This window comes from Thalia democratica, chromosome 7 (genome assembly GCF_965202585.1).
Source record: "Thalia democratica chromosome 7, ktThaDemo2.hap1.1, whole genome shotgun sequence".
NCBI lineage: Eukaryota > Metazoa > Chordata > Thaliacea > Salpida > Salpidae > Thalia > Thalia democratica.
In genome coordinates this window covers 42,349,622-42,368,037 of record NC_139171.1, presented here as the reverse complement: position 1 = coordinate 42,368,037, position 18,416 = coordinate 42,349,622, and the positions used below count along the sequence as shown (strand labels likewise).

The following is an 18,416-nucleotide window of genomic DNA, read 5'->3' as shown; positions in this document are numbered from 1 at the left end:
AATAATTTTAATAAAAATACTACATAAAGCATGATTTTTACAATAGCTAAAAAAGCTTCCACAAGCTTTCAATAGTTGTATCATTTTGTAGAGGTTCAATAGCAAGCCCCAACTCCGGACAAAACACAGGAGAAAGTCTTTCATTTGTTTTTAACTCGATAGTATCAAAACAATTTTGTGCGAAATAAGCAACACATGCATCATTTTTTATTGATGTATCAATTTCGACATCTTCTTTTATACTGCTTCGTTCTGAATCGGTTTTCTTATTTGACAAACTGGATGTCTGAAGACATATAAATTTTAACTAAAACTAAACTTAAAATCACTACAAACAACCTTGAATAGACTAAAATACTTTAAATTTTATGTAAAATAAACGTTTTTATTTCAAAAGTTAAAATCAACCACAGCAATTTTAAGCAATTTAGTTCAGGTTTATAAACACGTAAAAAGTATTAAAGCTAATAAAATAACTTACTTTTTTAAAGTTTTAATTTAACAATTATATAGAGCATAAAGTTACAAAAAAGCTAAATTTAATTAGTGTTACAAAAACTAACATATTTACATATTTTACAAATAAAAAATTTGCGAAAAATTTCACTTAATATAAATTTTCTACTGTTTATTACTTTTACTTACTTAAAAAATAAAACTTAATTTTGTAACGATTACTTGATACCAGGGCGTAGCGTGGGGAGGGACACTGGCGCATGCATGCCACCCAAAAAAAGAAAAGAAGTAAAAAAATAATAGTGTAATATCTTTATCCTTTATTATTTATTTTTTCTGCTTAATTTGCCTTTTTTCAACTATGTTTATCTAGTATTGGAAAAGTCAAATGAAATTTTGAATATCAATTAGTGACAAGTTATGGAAATTACCCAATATACTGATTCGGTGCGAAAGTGCGCACCGATGTTGATGAAAAACTCCATAAGGAAAATTCTATAACTTCATTAACTTCATAAGAATTTCGACTCAAAAAGTACGCAACTAATTAGTGCACCGCAGCAGTATAACCTTATGACAGATTTTTCTACAAAAAGTTTACAAAAATACGTCACGCTTGAAGGAAAATTAAACAATTTTACAAGTTTTTTTTATGCTATAATAAATGTTAAGACTACTGCTAGTTTTCTGATCTTTATTTCAGTAAACATACAAGAAAAAGCGTGTCGGCCTATGAGAAATAAACTTTGTTTGTGATTTTTATTTCAAACAAATACAATCAGATGAATTAAATTTAAAAAGTATACTTTTAACTATTTTACAAAATTGTAATAAATAGTAATAACAGTTATAAAGTAGGTCTATTTTAACTTCTGTGTAACTTTATTTGAATTATGTGCAATGAGGTGTTTTTATCACTGTTGTATTGTATATCAAAGAGATTGATATTTTTTTCGTAAATAAAACAGATACTTTCGTTTTATTGAAATTAGTAAGTTTACATTTGTGCAAGTATAAGTAATTCTAATGAAATTTATACTCTTTTTTATTTGCTTAATTTTATAATATATAAGTATTTTTTAAAACAGTTATTCTTCGAACTTATTTTACTTAATGAATTTATTTCAGTTATGTTACATATAAAAAGATCTTTTTATAACTAATTACAAAAGTTTTAATTTAGGGGATTTTTTGAGAAAAAATTGTGCACCCCTGACCAAAATACCACGCTACGCCACTGCTTGATACATGTTAAAACCAGCTTAGACTAACAATTTTAACAATATAAACCATTAAAACTCATTTAGTTTTAATACTTTTCTTAAAATAGGATATAGTTAGCTAAAATTGTTTTTTCTTTTATACAAAAAGCAGATTCTTTGACTTATTATAAATGTAAATAAGCTGTTAAATAAAATTTATTTTGCTTCTTTTTACAGTAAGTAAAATTACGTAAATATTATACTTACAGGGTTGCCAAAGGTTTTTAATAAGTTTCGTCAAGGTTTTTTTAATTTCTTCCAGGTTTTAAACATACAAGTTTTTGGGTCGATTTTTAGTATAAAAACTAGTTTAAGTTAAAAAACTGTCTTAAATAGTATAACAAAATTGATAAGAAACTGTACGGCTACTTCAATTATGTTTAGATTAAAAAAAAATATTATGATAAAAATAAAACTTTTCCATATGATATATTTCTTGAGTCAAATCGAAATTTCATTACTCTACAATGTAAAGTTTACTTAACATGTAAAGTTTACATGTTAAAATTGTTTAAAATTCCAGGTTTTTTTTTATTTAAATTTTAAAATCTAAATTTTTCCAGGATTCAAGGTTTTTTGGCATCCCTGTTTTTAGTTCGTTAAAATTTAAATTTTGGATTTTGAACATGGACAAAGATTCCTGAAATTAATATTTACTTCGAAAATTAATATTTTATCGATCTAGGTATAAAGCGACATTTTAAATGCTTTGAAAAGTATTATTCACGGTCTTATGCTGTTATAAAACAGTTCTTTATTAGTTTCATTTTAATCATAAAGTATAGTTAAAAACTGCTAGATATGTTTTGTTTACAATTTATGTTGTTTTATTTAATAATCAGGGTTTCCACTCGTTTTTTCAAAATTTTTTCCAGGTTTTTCAGATTTTCTTTCAGGTTTTTGAAAGTATATGTTTTTTTGATAATTTTTAGTAGTGAGTTATTATTTATTTAAAAAAACTGTTGTTCAAAAGATATAAATTACTTAAGAGGAACTGTAAGTATTGCAAATTATTTTATTATGTTGGAACCTGTATTAAATTCTTTTAAGATGGTTGATCAAAAGCTGTTATGTTAGTTTAATACACATAGCTAAAATTCTACTTAAGTTTTTTCTTAGTTTGAAAGTGTTATCATTTATTAATTCTTGTTAAACTATTTTATTAAATGATCATTTGATATTTTAAAAGTTGCAATATTCAGTTAAAATGTTATACTTTTTTAAACAAGAACTAAGTCCTAGAAGTAAGTGCTAGAACTGAAATTATTTTTATCTATAACTTAACAAATATATTTTTTAATTTACAGTGTTTTGATATTGCTAATAAGTTTTATGAAAAAGAAACCAACAAAACCTAAGTTGTAGGTAAGGATAACATAAAAATAAAAAACAACACTTACCTTTAAATAAATTAAAATCCTTACATTTAAAAGTAATTTTTTTTTAGATCCTAGAGAAAGATACTTAAGAATGTTTTGAATAAAAAGATATTTAAATATTTAAATTGAAATCAGAAATTAGTTATAAAAAGTAAACATTGTTAACAAATAAAACTTAACAATAAAAATATAAATAGTAATAAAGTTAATTCTGGAACTACATCTGGAAGGTCTTGACTTAAGGCTCACTGCAATAAAACTGACTTCTTCTCAACATACTCATACATACATACTATTTCTCCCATCATGATAAATACTTAATTATTTTATCCTGCTATTTAATTTTTCATTGCAATATTTTGCTCCACTTGAATCATTTTATATAAATCATTTTTAACTAAATAAAACAGCAAGTGAAACTGCTATTTCATTGAAAAATACATAGATTATGACTAATCTAAATTATACTTTTCAAGCTTTATAAAAAAAAAAAATTTAAGAAAAAAATAAAATTCTTTGAAGTATATTAAAATCATCTTGTGCTAAAATAGAAGAATAACAACGTACAAAATGTGCATTATTTAGTTTATTATATTTTTTGGTAAAAAATTTGAAGAGTTTTGTGTTCACTTCATATTTTTCTGTAAAAATTTGTAACATTTTTGTAACAAGTACACAGTAATGTTTTTAAATCTTTCCTAATGATTTCCACTCACTAACAATATTAACAAAAAGTTGATATTAAAAAATTATTGTACCTATAACAACAAAGTTAGCTAAAACTACAGATTTTTAAGTCATAAAAACTATTAGTATTTTATTTTTTTCTATTTATTAAAAATTCAAACTTAAATTTTAGTTTAAATAATTGAACTCAAACTTAAAAAGTTCCATGCTTTTCCAGGTTTTTTTTGCCTAAATTGTCAAATTCCAGGTTTTTCCAGGTAAAGTGGCAACCCTGAATATATTATATATCAGATTTTAAGTAATCCCTAGTAGTTTTATATTTTTAAATAATTTAGATTACTATACTTAGCAATATAGTTTTATACCGGTATAAACAAAACTAATAAGTTTATATTATAACAAGTTGTCTAAAAAAAATTATCAAGTATCAACTTTTGGTCGGGTGAAAACGTAAAAGGACTGTAAGAAACAAAAACTAATCTTAAAATTTATTTTAATTAAACAAAATATATAATAACATTACACAAATCTATAAATTCAAATAAGAAAATATTTACTTCTTTTTTATCTGACTCAACACTAAATTGAACTCCAAAAACAGGATTTTTCATAAACAAATGTATTTTTTTTGTAATTTCTTTAGCAACTGTACGCACTTTATCTTCGGGGTCAATTCTGAACCCTAGTACATAACCTCCACTTCTCCAGCTACTTTCTATTACAAGTGCCGTCCCAAATTTCGAATCTCGAACTTTAACTGTGCTCTTTGAGGTAGAGTTAAGCATTTATGAATAAACAAATTGTACAAATATATACAGTTTAGTTAGTAAAGTAAGATTTATTAATTAAGATATACAACAACAACTTCTACTCAATTTATTTTTCTACGTTAAACTAATAACAAAGTTCTACGACATTCTGTAAAAACTTAAAACTTTAAAATATATTAAATCAGAGATGATAACCATGTCTATATAAAAACATAAATATAAATTAGCTATATGCTTAAGTAAACAACTATTAAACATAATGAGTAATTATTTACAACAAATCTTAATTCCACGAACGCTAATCCTGATACAGTATTAACCACTTACTACGCCAAGTAACGTAAGCTGGTACACCAAGAGCATATACCACACAAATCCAAACCATTATAAGACGCTTTTAGTCAATAACATAACCAAAACTTTATAAACCTCGAAGGAGACTTTTAGTTGAAACTGTAAACTCTAAATCGCAAGAAATCATTTATGAAAGCTTATACAAAATAAAAACATACCAAAATTCCTGTTTATCACCATAAAGGACCACAAAAAGAACTTTCCCTGTAACAGAGAATATAGATTACTCAACCTAGACAAAAATGAATTAGGTGGAATAAAGAAAAATATATTGGAGAGTGTCGTAACCGAAATGAGAAATAAATCGAAACTAGTACAATGGTAAAACTAATTTAAGAATATCGAGTTGTTTCAGAACGTCAAGAATAAAACAAGAAAATTTTTCATAAACATTGACAGTGTCAAAACCTTAATGTAAACAAAATAAAACAATAACCTATTCGATGTGCCAATGAGTTAATTTTTCGGTGCCTAGATATGCGACTTGGTAGGCTTATATGTGTTTGAAAACCTAAATCTCATTTACAACGTCAAAGAGATATGTCTGTATAAGGACGACGGCCTTGCTATAATCGAAGGAAAAGACAATCAGTACTTAGAAAAAAAATAATATGAAAACAATCAAATTATTCAAAGACATTTTAAAATAAACTATTGACATTGATGCGACAACACTCAACTTTTTGGGCGTAACTTGAATATTCAAGGTTGTCTAAGGTTTTTTTTTTAATTTTTTCCAGATTTTCTAAATTTATTCCAGGTTTTTAAAGAACAAGTTTTTCGGTCCATTTACAGTCTAAAATTAAAGTTAAGGTAAAAAACTGTCTTAAATAGTATAACAACATTGAAAAGATACTGTAAAGCTGTATTAAATGTATTTAACAAATAAAAACATTTTTTGCTGATTTTTTTTATATCATAGATGTTTCGTATCTAATCAAAATTTCATTACTTTTCATGTATAAACTCTTTGAAATTCCAGGTTTTTAAGTGATTTTTGTTCAAAGTTCCAGGTTCTTCCAGTTTTTTTTTAATCGTTCAAGTTCCAGGTTATTCCAGGTTTTTTTACCTAAATTGTCAAATTCCAGGTTTTTCCAAGATTCCAGACTTTTTGGCAACCCTGGATATTGCTAATAATTATCAGAAAGCAAACAAAAACGAAAACATTGAAATTAAATATACTAATAATCACCCTAAATTCAATAAACAAAAACCATTAACAATTATTAAAAGAACATTAACTAAATTATCCGAAACCGAAAAAAATATAACTAAATTATGTGCCTATACCAAGACTCAAATCAAATTTTAAAAACTAGCTAAAATATATCGCAACTTAAAAAAAAAAAAAAAACAGACCAAAAAAAAAACATTTATTAACCCACCATTTTGCAAATCACTAAACAAAAACATAGGAAAAGTATTCTTAAAACTTATAGAAAACATTTCAAACAGAAAAGTACTCTAAACAAAATAATAATAAAAAAGAATTGCAAATTGCCATAAAGCTGTATGAGCAGCATAAGATGATAACACAGAGGCACAACAACAAAAAATTTAAGCAACATCGAAAAGTTAGAAGAAAGAAATACAGGAACTATAGAGTCAACGTGCAATTGCCAATCAAAAAACTCATTTGCCCTTATGAAAAATACCTTATAAAAATGTATTTTTGAAATAAAAAATAAAAACAAAAAAAAAGGTAAAACACTAGATTGACAATACAGGAGGAACATTTAAAATCAGCTGTTACGGCCACAATAACGACATAAAAACCAATAGGTATAACGTACCGGAACTATCCAAAATATATAAAATTAAAAAGATATAAAATTGATTAAAAAAAAATTTAGAGAAAACTATTCCACATCGGTGATGTAAAAATACTCAAAAAATTTGCCGCAAATGCATCTACGAAAAATGGAGATAGCAAACGCCGGTATTAAAACAAGTTTTAATAAAAAGATAAAATTACTTTCCAGCTGTACGAATTTAAAAAAACTTCGCTTTAGAACTTAGATTTCTATATTAAAATCAATTTACTAATGACACAGATATTCAAAACTAATAACTAATTAATAATTTGTTAATATAGATCTTAACAAAACAGGTTCGTTGGAATATACAATAATAGCAACAACTTGCACAGTACCTTTTCTATTTAACTGACATATGTTTCTTTGTGTAAAACAAATTAACATAGCGCCATGGAGTTCTGTAAAGTTAAGTACTGCAAAAACTAATAGAAGATAAAGAAGATGAACATGTATATTTACTTAAATGTAAGCCATAATACGAAATAGTTTTACAATATGAGTGGTTAATATTTACTGTATCTACTATCAGTTCTTAATCTGTAATAATTATGGCTTACATTTTAGTATAAAAATCTTATTTATCACGTTACAGAGAAAACGTACCTCAGTTTCAATAAAGCAAGTAATTACGAAATTGTTATTATTTGTTGTAAATTAATACTTTATCTATATGATTAACATTTGTGTACTTATACATACAGTTTGTAAATTTTTATATTTACAAGTTACAAATATTTATTTTCTTCTCTTGATCTTCAATTCTTAGAAGTATTGTATTTTTTAAAAAATCCTTAGAACTGTTTTATAAATATAATGAAATTTTTAAGTTATATAAAAAACGTCGTTAGTTTTAAATAAACTAAATATTTTTATACCGTAGTTGTTATATCCAACTAGCTTGTTTCGCTTAAATCTTTTATTTGCAACTATAACAGTTCTTTTGTAACTTAGGATTTAGTAATATAAGCTTTATTGTATTTTAATGTTGTCATAATAACAACTTAGTTTGTAAAAAAAAATACTTTAGTGTAATTTAAAACTAACATTGGAACTTTTAAATACAATTTTAAAATCTATTTTAAAAAATAATCTAAAATTTTTAAATTGTTCATTCAATATAAAACTAGAATCAGTTTATTAGAAATATTACAAATATATACTTATAATATCAAAAAACAATTAATACTAACAATTTGTAAATAAGGAATGCTGACATTGTAATTTTCGTTCATACTTGAAAACCATACTACTCTGAAAGTTGTGATGAAAAATGATCCAAGGTTTCCTTGCTCGCTTGATAAATTCCAAACTCCGTTAATGTTTTCAAGGACCTCTTCCTAAAAAACTAACCTTACAAACTAAAGATTTTTTTTTAATTTTTACATGTCCAAAAGACAACTTGTAAATAAAAAATAAATTGAAAAGCGTTTCTGCAATTCAGCAGAAACAACTTGTTAAGTAGTAATTACTTTTAACTTGTTAACTAATTTGTTTACATTGTTCCTACAAAACTTATTTTAATCGATCAGGTCAAATTTAAATATAATAAATTATAAAAAAAAAATGTTTTAAATAAATTCATCAAGATATAGTAGTTCTAAATTTTTATAACTTTTATTCACTAGCTAATAAAATTTTATTAGTCTGTCAAACTCTATTTACAAAAGGCTTTTTTTAATGAGTTCCTCTGGCTAAATTTAAAAAATCATTTATTTATACTTTGTTCAAAGCACTTTTAGTTTACTTTTAAGAAACTTAATTACATACTTGAATTCAATTTTTTTTTCTACTATATTAAACAAAAAAAAGTTTACTGATAAGTAATTTCAGATAGTATATTAATTATCTTTTATTCTAGAACACATTTGTCTTTTTAGTTCATGAACATTGAAGAAAACTATTACTTGTTTAATAATCATACAGCAAGCTTTCGTTTAATCCATTTAATTAACAACATTTAGTTTTTAAATTTAAAAAGTTCAAACTTCAAATTCTAGAAATGATATTATTATAAAATGTTTTAAAATTATTAAAAACATAAAATCTAAAACAAAAAATCGATTATTTAATTCTGAAAAAAAATAGTTTAATTATTGATAAATGTAATAAAGAAATTGATTTTACTTAATTCTTTTAAATTTTTATATCAAATTAGTCGTATCATAGTGTTTTTACATTTTATCAATACAGTAAAAAAATTAAAAAGCACAGTGAGATTCTAAAAGAATATGGATAGGTTTTTAAATACTAAGCTTTACAAGTTTAGTCTTATTTATTCAAGTTTTTTTAATATCTCGTATTAAGTTTGAAAAAAGCAACCTTAGTTTTATGATAATAGATTACAAATAATAAAAATTTCAAGTAATCTCAGTGCTATTTTAATAATCAAAAAGCAAACACAAATTCATAACTTAAAAAGTATAGATTTATTTTCTATACAGTTAAGTAAAACCACTCACAACGCTTTTCAACCTCAATTATAAATAACTGAAACAAAGACTAACGTAACCACATACTTTCTTTTGTATCAACTAATTATACTTTATTTAAAATATAACTAGTATTACTTTAGCTAAAAAATTCCCGCTCTACTTTTGTTTATTGTATATAGTATACAACAAACGGTTTATCATGTTTTCACATGAAGCAACCATTTGCTGTCAATTATCAGTGACGTCAGGATTGTCTTTTGCCGTGCAACGTTTAATACATTGTCCACTAGGCAAGACATCTGGTAAGCTCGTATTAAGTACGATAAACAAAAAACATCGGCGAAAGTCTGCAGAGCAGAAGCCTGGACTTTCGTTTCCCGTGAGACAAGCTCAAGTTTAACAAAGGGTTGATCATGTCAATTCGATCATCAGACCACAAGCATGATAAACCGTTTGTAGATTGACGACTGCAAGTTTTTCGGTTGTGACTGATGAGTCCTAATGACGACGAAACCGGTCTCAGTCTACCGAAGCTTGTGATCTGATGATCGAATTGGCATGATGATCCTTTCGTTACATGATTATAACTAGTCATTATAACACAATAGTGGAAAAACTATATTTTAGGACTGACAAGTTTGTTCTATTGCTAAGTTATAAATAATACAGAACTAATTTTATTTTTATATTGAAAGAAATGATACCTTTGGTAAAAGACGTATTTGGCCTTGATAAATTAAAGCTCCGCGAAGTTTTAGCTCTCGAAATAATGAACTTGTATCATACGCTCTGTAAAAAAACAAGTAAACGTTTCACAGAAAAACTAAGAGTAAATACTCTTATAAATAAAACTTCTTAAGATACAATAAATTTTATTATTTGAAAGTTATTAATAAGAATAAAAATTTTAATGAAAATAAAATTGATATTAAAAATGCAGAAATACAATTAGTTACATGACATTTCAAATTCCAATAAATCAAACCAGACAAATCAAACTCAACCTTTCAAACTTCTACAACTCAACAGGCTCGCCACTGGTTTTTGAGAAATTTCTTCCAGGTTTTCTGAATTTCTTCTAGGTTTTTGAAAGTAGACGTTTTTGAATATATTATTATTTTAAGTTAAGTTTAAGTTAAAAACTGTGTTAAGTAGTATAACAACACTGAAAAGATACTGTATAGCAACTTTAAATGTGTTTTTCAATATAGAAAATTTTGATCGGGGCAAATTTTTTTTATCTTAATGATATCGTGTCAAATCAAAACTTTACTACTTAACATGAAAAAATTGTTTAAAAATCCAGATTTTTTTTTCAAATTCTATGTTTTTTAAGCATATATTTAAACATTCCAGGTTTTTTCAGGATTCGAGGTTTTGTGGCAACCGTACTCAAACTAGAGAATTCAAATAACAAAAAATTTAATTAAAACATTTTTAAATGACGAGATCTCAAATAACATACCCATACAACTGTTATAATGAATTTTTTAACTTGATACATGTGTATGAATTTAATTAAATTTTAACTTTATATTATGACATTCTACATTGTTAAAATGTTAAAGATTTATTTATTAACGAAATTTCATATTTAGTTTTACAAATTTTATTTTCGATTATAAAATTTTATGTTAACTTGTCCGAAACGTATAAATTATATTGATATGCTTTTTATATTTTGTCTTAATAAAGCATTAAAATAGTTGTTTTACTATCGAACTTGTAACATTTTAAATATTTATATTAGTATTTTATATAACAACTACAAAATATTTAAAAAATTTAAATGTAAACGTCATCTTTTATAAAAAACATATATCATCAAAATAGTTTATAGGTATCACTAAATTTCTCACATTATCTTCAAAAAAAAATTTAATTAAGAATCATTTAAAAAGTTTTAATATCATCTAGTAAAAATACAGTTATGTAATTGAATTTTTTTCTTTTAATAAAGACTAACTCAAATTTACTTAAATTCATACTTTGTGCTTTAGCAAAAAAAAACTTATTAAGCTAAAAAAAAATCTAACTGTTAAAAGAATGAAGCTTTAATATAAAGTATTAATTAATAAATGTTAAAGTAATATAAATACTTTTAAAAAGCTTACACTCCATAAAAGCATTTTAAGAAAACTAAATCTATAAATAGAAGCAAAACATTTTTTTTTTGTTTCAAATAATGCTTTTTTAATCATTGTGCTTTAAATAGTAGTATATTTAATCAATTTATGTTTTTCAAACACTAAAAATGTTTATCCAATTAAAACTAAATTTTGTATTTTATCTATATAAAAAAATCTTTAAGTGTTATTAAAAATGAAGAATATATTGTATCTAGTACAACTTTAAATAAACATAAATCAGAATAAAATACAGGAGGTTATAATTTTAGACGTTAAGTTGAATTACCACTAAATGTAAATTAATAATAAAGGTTTTGATGGAAACTCTAATTAATCTAAACAGAGAATCATAAAACTCTGTTGTATAAAAATTTAACCATTGATATTGTCAGAACACTACATATGATTAACAAAAATACAACTACAAAATAAACTATAAAACGACTACAGAACTAAGATTAAAACCAAAAATGTTTACTAAAACTAATAAGTTTAATAAAAACTTATTAATAATTATCTAAAAGCATAGATTTATATTTTGTACAGAAAAAAAAATTGCAAATGGAGAAACATTTTTACAGAAAAATCTTTAGATTATTCCCTAACCCCTAGTTCATTACATCATCATCCTATCAAGCTGCGGGTTTTTACCTTCTTACATATAAACCAAACCTTTATCCTCTAATCTTAATTTTTGACAACATATTCTAAAAATTTAAATGCTAAATAATGCATACGTTTATGAATAAATTCAAGATCCTAACTCTTTTAACTCTTAATTTAAACCGTTAATCAAACAATAACAACCTTTTACCATTATTGTTTATTTTATATTACTTAGCTCCTTACTTCTTAGTATATAACCTAGTGTTTATAGCCATTTCCGTTATCCTCCTGCCCTTTAAAATCTTAATCCCTTAAACTCTTAAATCTTATCTGTAAAACAATCCAACTTTTAGTTAAGCAGAAAAGTCATTGGTAAAAAATTAACCATTTCTAAAGTATCATAAGTACAAAAGATTTACCTACGCAAAAGTTGCAAAACGTGCTAAGGTATAACTCTTGCAAAGTTGCACAATACAAGCTTTTTCAAAATCTCAAGAATTTATGCAAATACTTGCAGTTAGTCTCTCATAGTTTATACAAAATAAAATTAGAAAACTTTTCTTAATCTATAATTAGAACTTTTAACTTAAATAAAATATCCTTAATAAAGAATAATGCTAAAGACACAACGTATTTTATGATTACTATATGACTGCTAGTTAACTTAAACAAATTATTCTACATTTTTTTGTAAAAAATAATTAAAAACATAAAAAGTGATCACAGATAATTGTCTACTAAATTATTTTTATGAGTCTTAGGATCATCAAAATGAACAAAACAGCAATGCTTATACAACTCAATAATTAATTATGATATAAAAAACTGTTAAAAATAAAATACTTGTGAATAGAAGTTAGTACAGAATAAAGACTTGTGCTTTCTTTTGAACTATCAGTAAAAATAAATTCAAAACGATTATTGTTTCTTGTTTTTGTTGATATACATACAGACACACAGCTTCCACTCAGTTTCTGTAATCAAAAACTAAATATAACTTGTTTTTAATATAATCATCTTAAAAATTTAAACTTACAGAGTTGGTTTTTTTTGTATGTATTCCAACAATTGTGCGGAAACCAATAGCTAAAAGTTATATAACTATTTTTTATGATAAAATAAAGCTAAATTTACACCATATAGTAACATACTTAATCTAGTTTAAAATGCACACTAAACACAGTTACCTTTAACTAAAGCAATAAACATTAGCCTTTGTTACCAAAAAATAGCCTGAGTGGTTACAAACTTCTTTGATTCAGCCAACCAGTAAAGCTATTTATATTTTTATAAAATAACTATTTTAGTATTGGTAGCCAAAATAAAAAACATAACTAATAATATAACTTAAACACAAAAAAAAGTAAAAACTAATTGAAGAGTTCGTGTAAAAGGGTTTTTTAAAAACTTATAGAGAAGTTAAACTAGTCCAATTTTTTTTTTAATTAACCTAAGTAAATGAGACCCTGATTAAAGTACTAAAACCTACTTGACTTCTTATCATTCTAATATAATTTTATTCTACAATAACTAACACAAATTCAGCTTATAGTTGTTGCAACTTTTCCATATAACACGCAAATTTGTTATTTGTAATTCACCCCATTTCCCTGGATTTCCTTTAGTATCTTCAATTTTTTGAATGTTTTGTATAAGTTTCTCCCCATTTCTCAAACATAAATATCTAAAACAAAATTTTAAAGTGCTAATTATTCATTTAAAAAATATTTTTAAAATAAAATTTTAACTACTTACTATCATAACAAATAAAAGTTATTTTACCTAAACCTGTCAAGCAATTTAGTGTATTTACCGGTAAAAGGAGGAAAACAAAGGGTGGAAGAGGATATTGTGATCTGCTAGCCTTTTAATAAAGCAATTATGTTGTCTTGGTAAAAATTAGATAAGTTTAAAACTTTATTAACACAAACTTAAATAAAATTCAGATTAAATGAAATGAAAACTGCAACAAATAAAATCTACACTAAAACTAAAAACGATAACAAAACAACCAAACAATAACTAACAAGCATATACTTAAATTTAAGGCAATAAAAACCTTACATTCTAGCATTTTTCATACCGTAAAAAACACAACGGCTGCTTTATGTGTTATCAAAAGTAAAGTACTGTACTTTCATATAAATTCCGAAGAATATAAATCCATTAAATGAAAAAGTATGTTTACTTTTACAAACTTTTATTCACTATTTTATTATACTTAATAAATTGGATTTTTTTCCTATCAAAACCAGGAAAATAATTAAATACTTAAATTGCACTTATAAACTGTTTTGTTTGCACTTTTGTTTACAAAAATTTCAAAGCTTGCTTATTTCCTTATTTATTTTAGATTATAAATGTATATATTAAATATATATAATGAAACACACTCAATACCACTATACTGGCACAGAGTAGACTTAGTAGTTTTTAAGAGTTTTATATTCTAAGGTTAGACTTTGTTGACAAAAACATGATCAGGTATTTTGTTTTAGTAAAAAAACTTACCTAACATTAAAAGTTCTATAAAAAAGGTTAACTTGTAAACTTAATCTGTTATTTAGGTGAAATAATTAAACATTCTTTATTTTCTGTTTTTAACATTTGTATTTTTTAACATTTCAAACTTTCTCAACATTCTAGAAATAATTCTTCAGTAAGTTTTTTCAACTTCTTTAATTGTTAAACTTACATTAATATTTTATTCATCAACCTACTATCATCAACTTATACAGTTTATAACTGTTAAACGTTTATTTTATTTAAATTTCTTTAATAAAGTTTTTTTTTGACTACCATTAAATACAGAGAATATTTATTTATTATATTTCAACTACAAACAAATACAATAGTTAACATAGTATTTTAAATTTATTTTAAGTTTATAAACTAAAGGAAAATTGGAAAACATGGAAGAAACTTTTTGAAGCAAAAAAAAATCCTAAGTCAGTCATATTTCATGTTTAGCTTAAATTATTCATAAACTATTTTTTCAATTGGTAGTCACAACTGCAAAATTAAAACTTAATTTTACTCTAATGCTATGAAAAAGAGTAAATCAATAATTTTAACTTTTCAACATATGTATCATAATTTCAGTAATTTTTTGTAAACAACAAAAAAATCTAAGTAGCTTAACATTTGCAAATAAACTTTAAATTAGCTCTTCGTAAAAAAAAAACAAATACAATAGGATAGTTGAACATTTAATTTCTTTTTCGTATTTTGCACCTACTTATAAACTCTTCAAAATTTTACTTTCAATTTAGATTAATATTTTATATCAGTTAAAAGTATATGATACTTATTAGTGAAACCTATAAGATTTGTTTTAATAGTGCAGTCTATTAAAAGAAGAACTTTTTAGCACTATTTTTTTTCTTAAACATTTAATTAGATAAGGGCCCGGAAACTATCAAAAATAATAGTTTTTGGAACTTGAATTGTCTTAAACTGCTACAGAATATATAGTATTTCTATTTCAAATTGCTAGCTCACACTTTTTTTTAAGAACTTTTGAACAAGCAACACTGATAAAATTAATGCATGATACTCCCCTCTCACTAATACTAACCTCTAAACAAAAAACCCTTGAATTGAAAAGTATAATACTGGTACAGAATTAATGATATCTATTTAAAATAGTACTAATTAATACGGAATTTCTTTTAGATGTTCAAAAACTTTCAAGCATTTGTACAAAAATATACTGTCATGTTGCTTCCAAAACCACATGTTTATTTAGAAAAAACTTCACAACTTAATAACTGAATCAAAAAAATCCTAAATTATTTTTAAGACTCAGAACTTTTCAAGTATTTGGAATAACAAAAACTGTAATTTTTCCAATATTACCTAAATTTTACTAAAAATTAACAAGAAGTTAATAGTAGATAAATACTGATACTTTTATATTTTTAACTAGATTTTTGTAATTTTTCTGCAAATATTGAAGCACTTCATTTATATTTTATTTTTTTCAATAAAGGGTTGGCAACGTTTTGGCCGTATGAAAAACTTAGCCCTCGGTGGGCCAAAGCATTATAAATCCTTTCAATTTTGAAAATCTACTTAAGCATGACATTTTAAGTAAGTACTTATTATGTAATCAATGTCTTTAGTTTCTAAAACTTAGGCCATATTTGTACTATTTTTATATAACTTTAATATCATCAAAAAAAAATACTAGCAATTAACACTTTTTAAATGAAACATACAACTCTTAAGAAATATACGGAATTATCAGTTTTTGCAAGAATTTATTTCAAGGTGTTAGTTAAAAACAGTAAAATGATTACATTGTTCTAAAAGTTACTCCAAAGTTATTCAGTATAAAATTTTAAGCGTTTCAGTTTATTTAGTAACATTTTGTCCTCTAGATATCAAATTTGCATAAAGCAAAAGATAGGCAGTGATATAAAGCAAAAAATATTACAGTCAAATATGTTATTTTAAAAATTCGTAAACACTGAAAATTAGGCTAAATTAACAAAAAAAAAATTATTGATTTTGGAAGCACAAAGTATAGATAAGTTAAAAAACATTTTTGTTTAAGTAAAAAAAAAAATTAATAAAAATGTGTGTACTTAATCTAAACCATCAAATTTAAATACAATTGTTATCTTATATACTAAAAGTTTAACCATTTAAGGAAACTGAGTGGCTATTCTTAATTATTTTATTAAAACTTATATCAGTTTTGCATCATAAATTAAATGGTAGTTGTCCTAAAATCAATAAGCTTTTAAATTATACACTTTATTTAAAAAATCTTTGAACATTTTAGCTGTTATTGGCAAATATGTCTTAACAAAAAATTGGCCTATATTTTCTTTTTAATTTGAGATTTATTTGTACATGGTTCTCAAGAATAAGTAGATGAAAACTAGAAAGTATGGTTCAGATATTTAAATGTTACTTTTTATTTACTTATAAGCTTAGTTTCTAAACTGTGTTGTTTTATCCTTTTTAGAAACTTAAACTAGGTAACGTTTAAACTAACATGATTTAAGTATTTATGCTTATTACTAAATTATATAATTTCTTAATCATAGTGAACTAAAAAAGATTGGTAACTACTTAGGATGATGTTGCACCAATTTAAAGCTGAAACTATGTTATATTTGATGTCTTTTTTAATCATAATTTTAAAATAAAAATTTAAATTTTATGAATAAAATTAAAATTTATTATCATTAACTAATAAAACTTAAATATTTAAGAGCTTTTATTTTACAATATATATCAATTATATCAATACAATATTTTATATTGATTACAAAATTGTAAATAAAATTAAAATAAATACTTTATTTTATGATTAATAAATTAAATTCTTACTCTATATTTGTACAGCTTGTTTAAAACAAAGTATAATTTATATTAAACATATTAGGCTTAAAACATTAATTTTTCAGCTAAAACTATGGTTAAAAAACACATGGAATATAATATAATTTCAGCTTGATAATAGTGCAACATCATGCTAGGTATTTACCAAAATATTTTCCCAACTTATTAACTTTATATAAACAAGAAACGTTTACTTAAATCTAAAATTACAGAAATAAAAATTCATTGATTATCCTACATAAATAAGTAGGTTGAGTTATTTTTATTTAACATTATTTATTTTTTTCTAACTAAATATTTAACCATTACAAAATGTATGTGTAATAAATAACTTAGAACTCTGAAGAACCAATTTGTAAAATTTTAAAATTGTTTGTTGTACAAGAAAAAAAAAGCTCTTAAATATTTGGTTCTAGGATCTGGTGTACAAAAAAACTTTTTGGTTATCGAGTCATACACAGGATAGAGTTTAAAGTCATGTCCAGGATCTCAAGAATAAATATAAAATACAAAAATACTTATATAAAATTTTAAAAATTAAAATTCATTCAACTATCCTACGTAAATCAGTTGTTTGAGTTGTTTTTTTAATAAAAGCTTTTTATCAAACAATTATTAAATCGTTTCAAGAACTTATGAGTAATAACTTAGAACTCTGAAGAACCCATATGTAAATCTTTAGATCTTAAGAATAAGTATAAAGTACTTAAATATTTGCATAAAAGTTGCAAAAATATAGTTTAAATTCTAAGAATATCAGTATTACTTCTTTAAACTTCTACAAACACCAAATGCTTAAGTAAAAAAGATATTCACAACTTAATAAGTCAATGAAAAATACAATATTATCAAACTTTCAAGCATTTGAACTGACCAAAACTGACATTTTGCTTAGTATTAAAAAAAATTGCACTAGAATAAACTTTATTTAATTTTGTTAATGAAAACTTATGGTTTTAATTTAAAAACTAGATAAATAACAAAAACAATAACAATTTTTTTAAACTAACGATTTTTTTACATCAAACTTTATCTCTCCATCTTCCCATAGTATTTCTGAATTGGATTGTTTCGTAACAGAATAATAAAGGGGTGCTTCTTGAACATTCATATTAAAATATAACCAATCTTAAATGTTTTTGGTAATCACCAACAATTTTGTTTGTAAA

At 24.0% G+C, this 18,416-nt stretch overlaps 1 protein-coding gene across 1 annotated transcript; it reads right to left on the bottom strand.

Annotated features, from left to right (window-relative positions):
• On the bottom strand, nucleotides 1-18,416 carry LOC145840301 (BBSome complex member BBS5-like). The gene is made up of 8 exons (XM_082947511.1): nucleotides 18,258-18,416; nucleotides 13,428-13,576; nucleotides 12,929-12,978; nucleotides 12,736-12,866; nucleotides 9,862-9,946; nucleotides 7,916-8,062; nucleotides 4,342-4,548; nucleotides 1-286 (listed from the first exon to the last, which is right to left on the bottom strand). Exons 1-8 carry the CDS (start codon nucleotides 18,356-18,358, stop codon nucleotides 47-49), a joined length of 1,110 nt encoding a protein of 369 aa, XP_082803637.1. The 5' UTR covers nucleotides 18,359-18,416; the 3' UTR covers nucleotides 1-46.

Coding starts and splice junctions, on each gene's coding strand:
- LOC145840301 (XM_082947511.1), bottom strand. CDS start 18,358: ATGAATGTTCAAGAAGCACCCCTTTATTATTCTGTTACGAAACAATCC. Junction 13,577..18,257: donor AAGTTTGATGTAAAAAAATC/GTTAGTTTAAAA, acceptor ATTTTGTTTTAG/ATATTTATGTTTGAGAAATG. Junction 12,979..13,427: donor CAACTATAAGCTGAATTTGT/GTTAGTTATTGT, acceptor TATAACTTTTAG/CTATTGGTTTCCGCACAATT.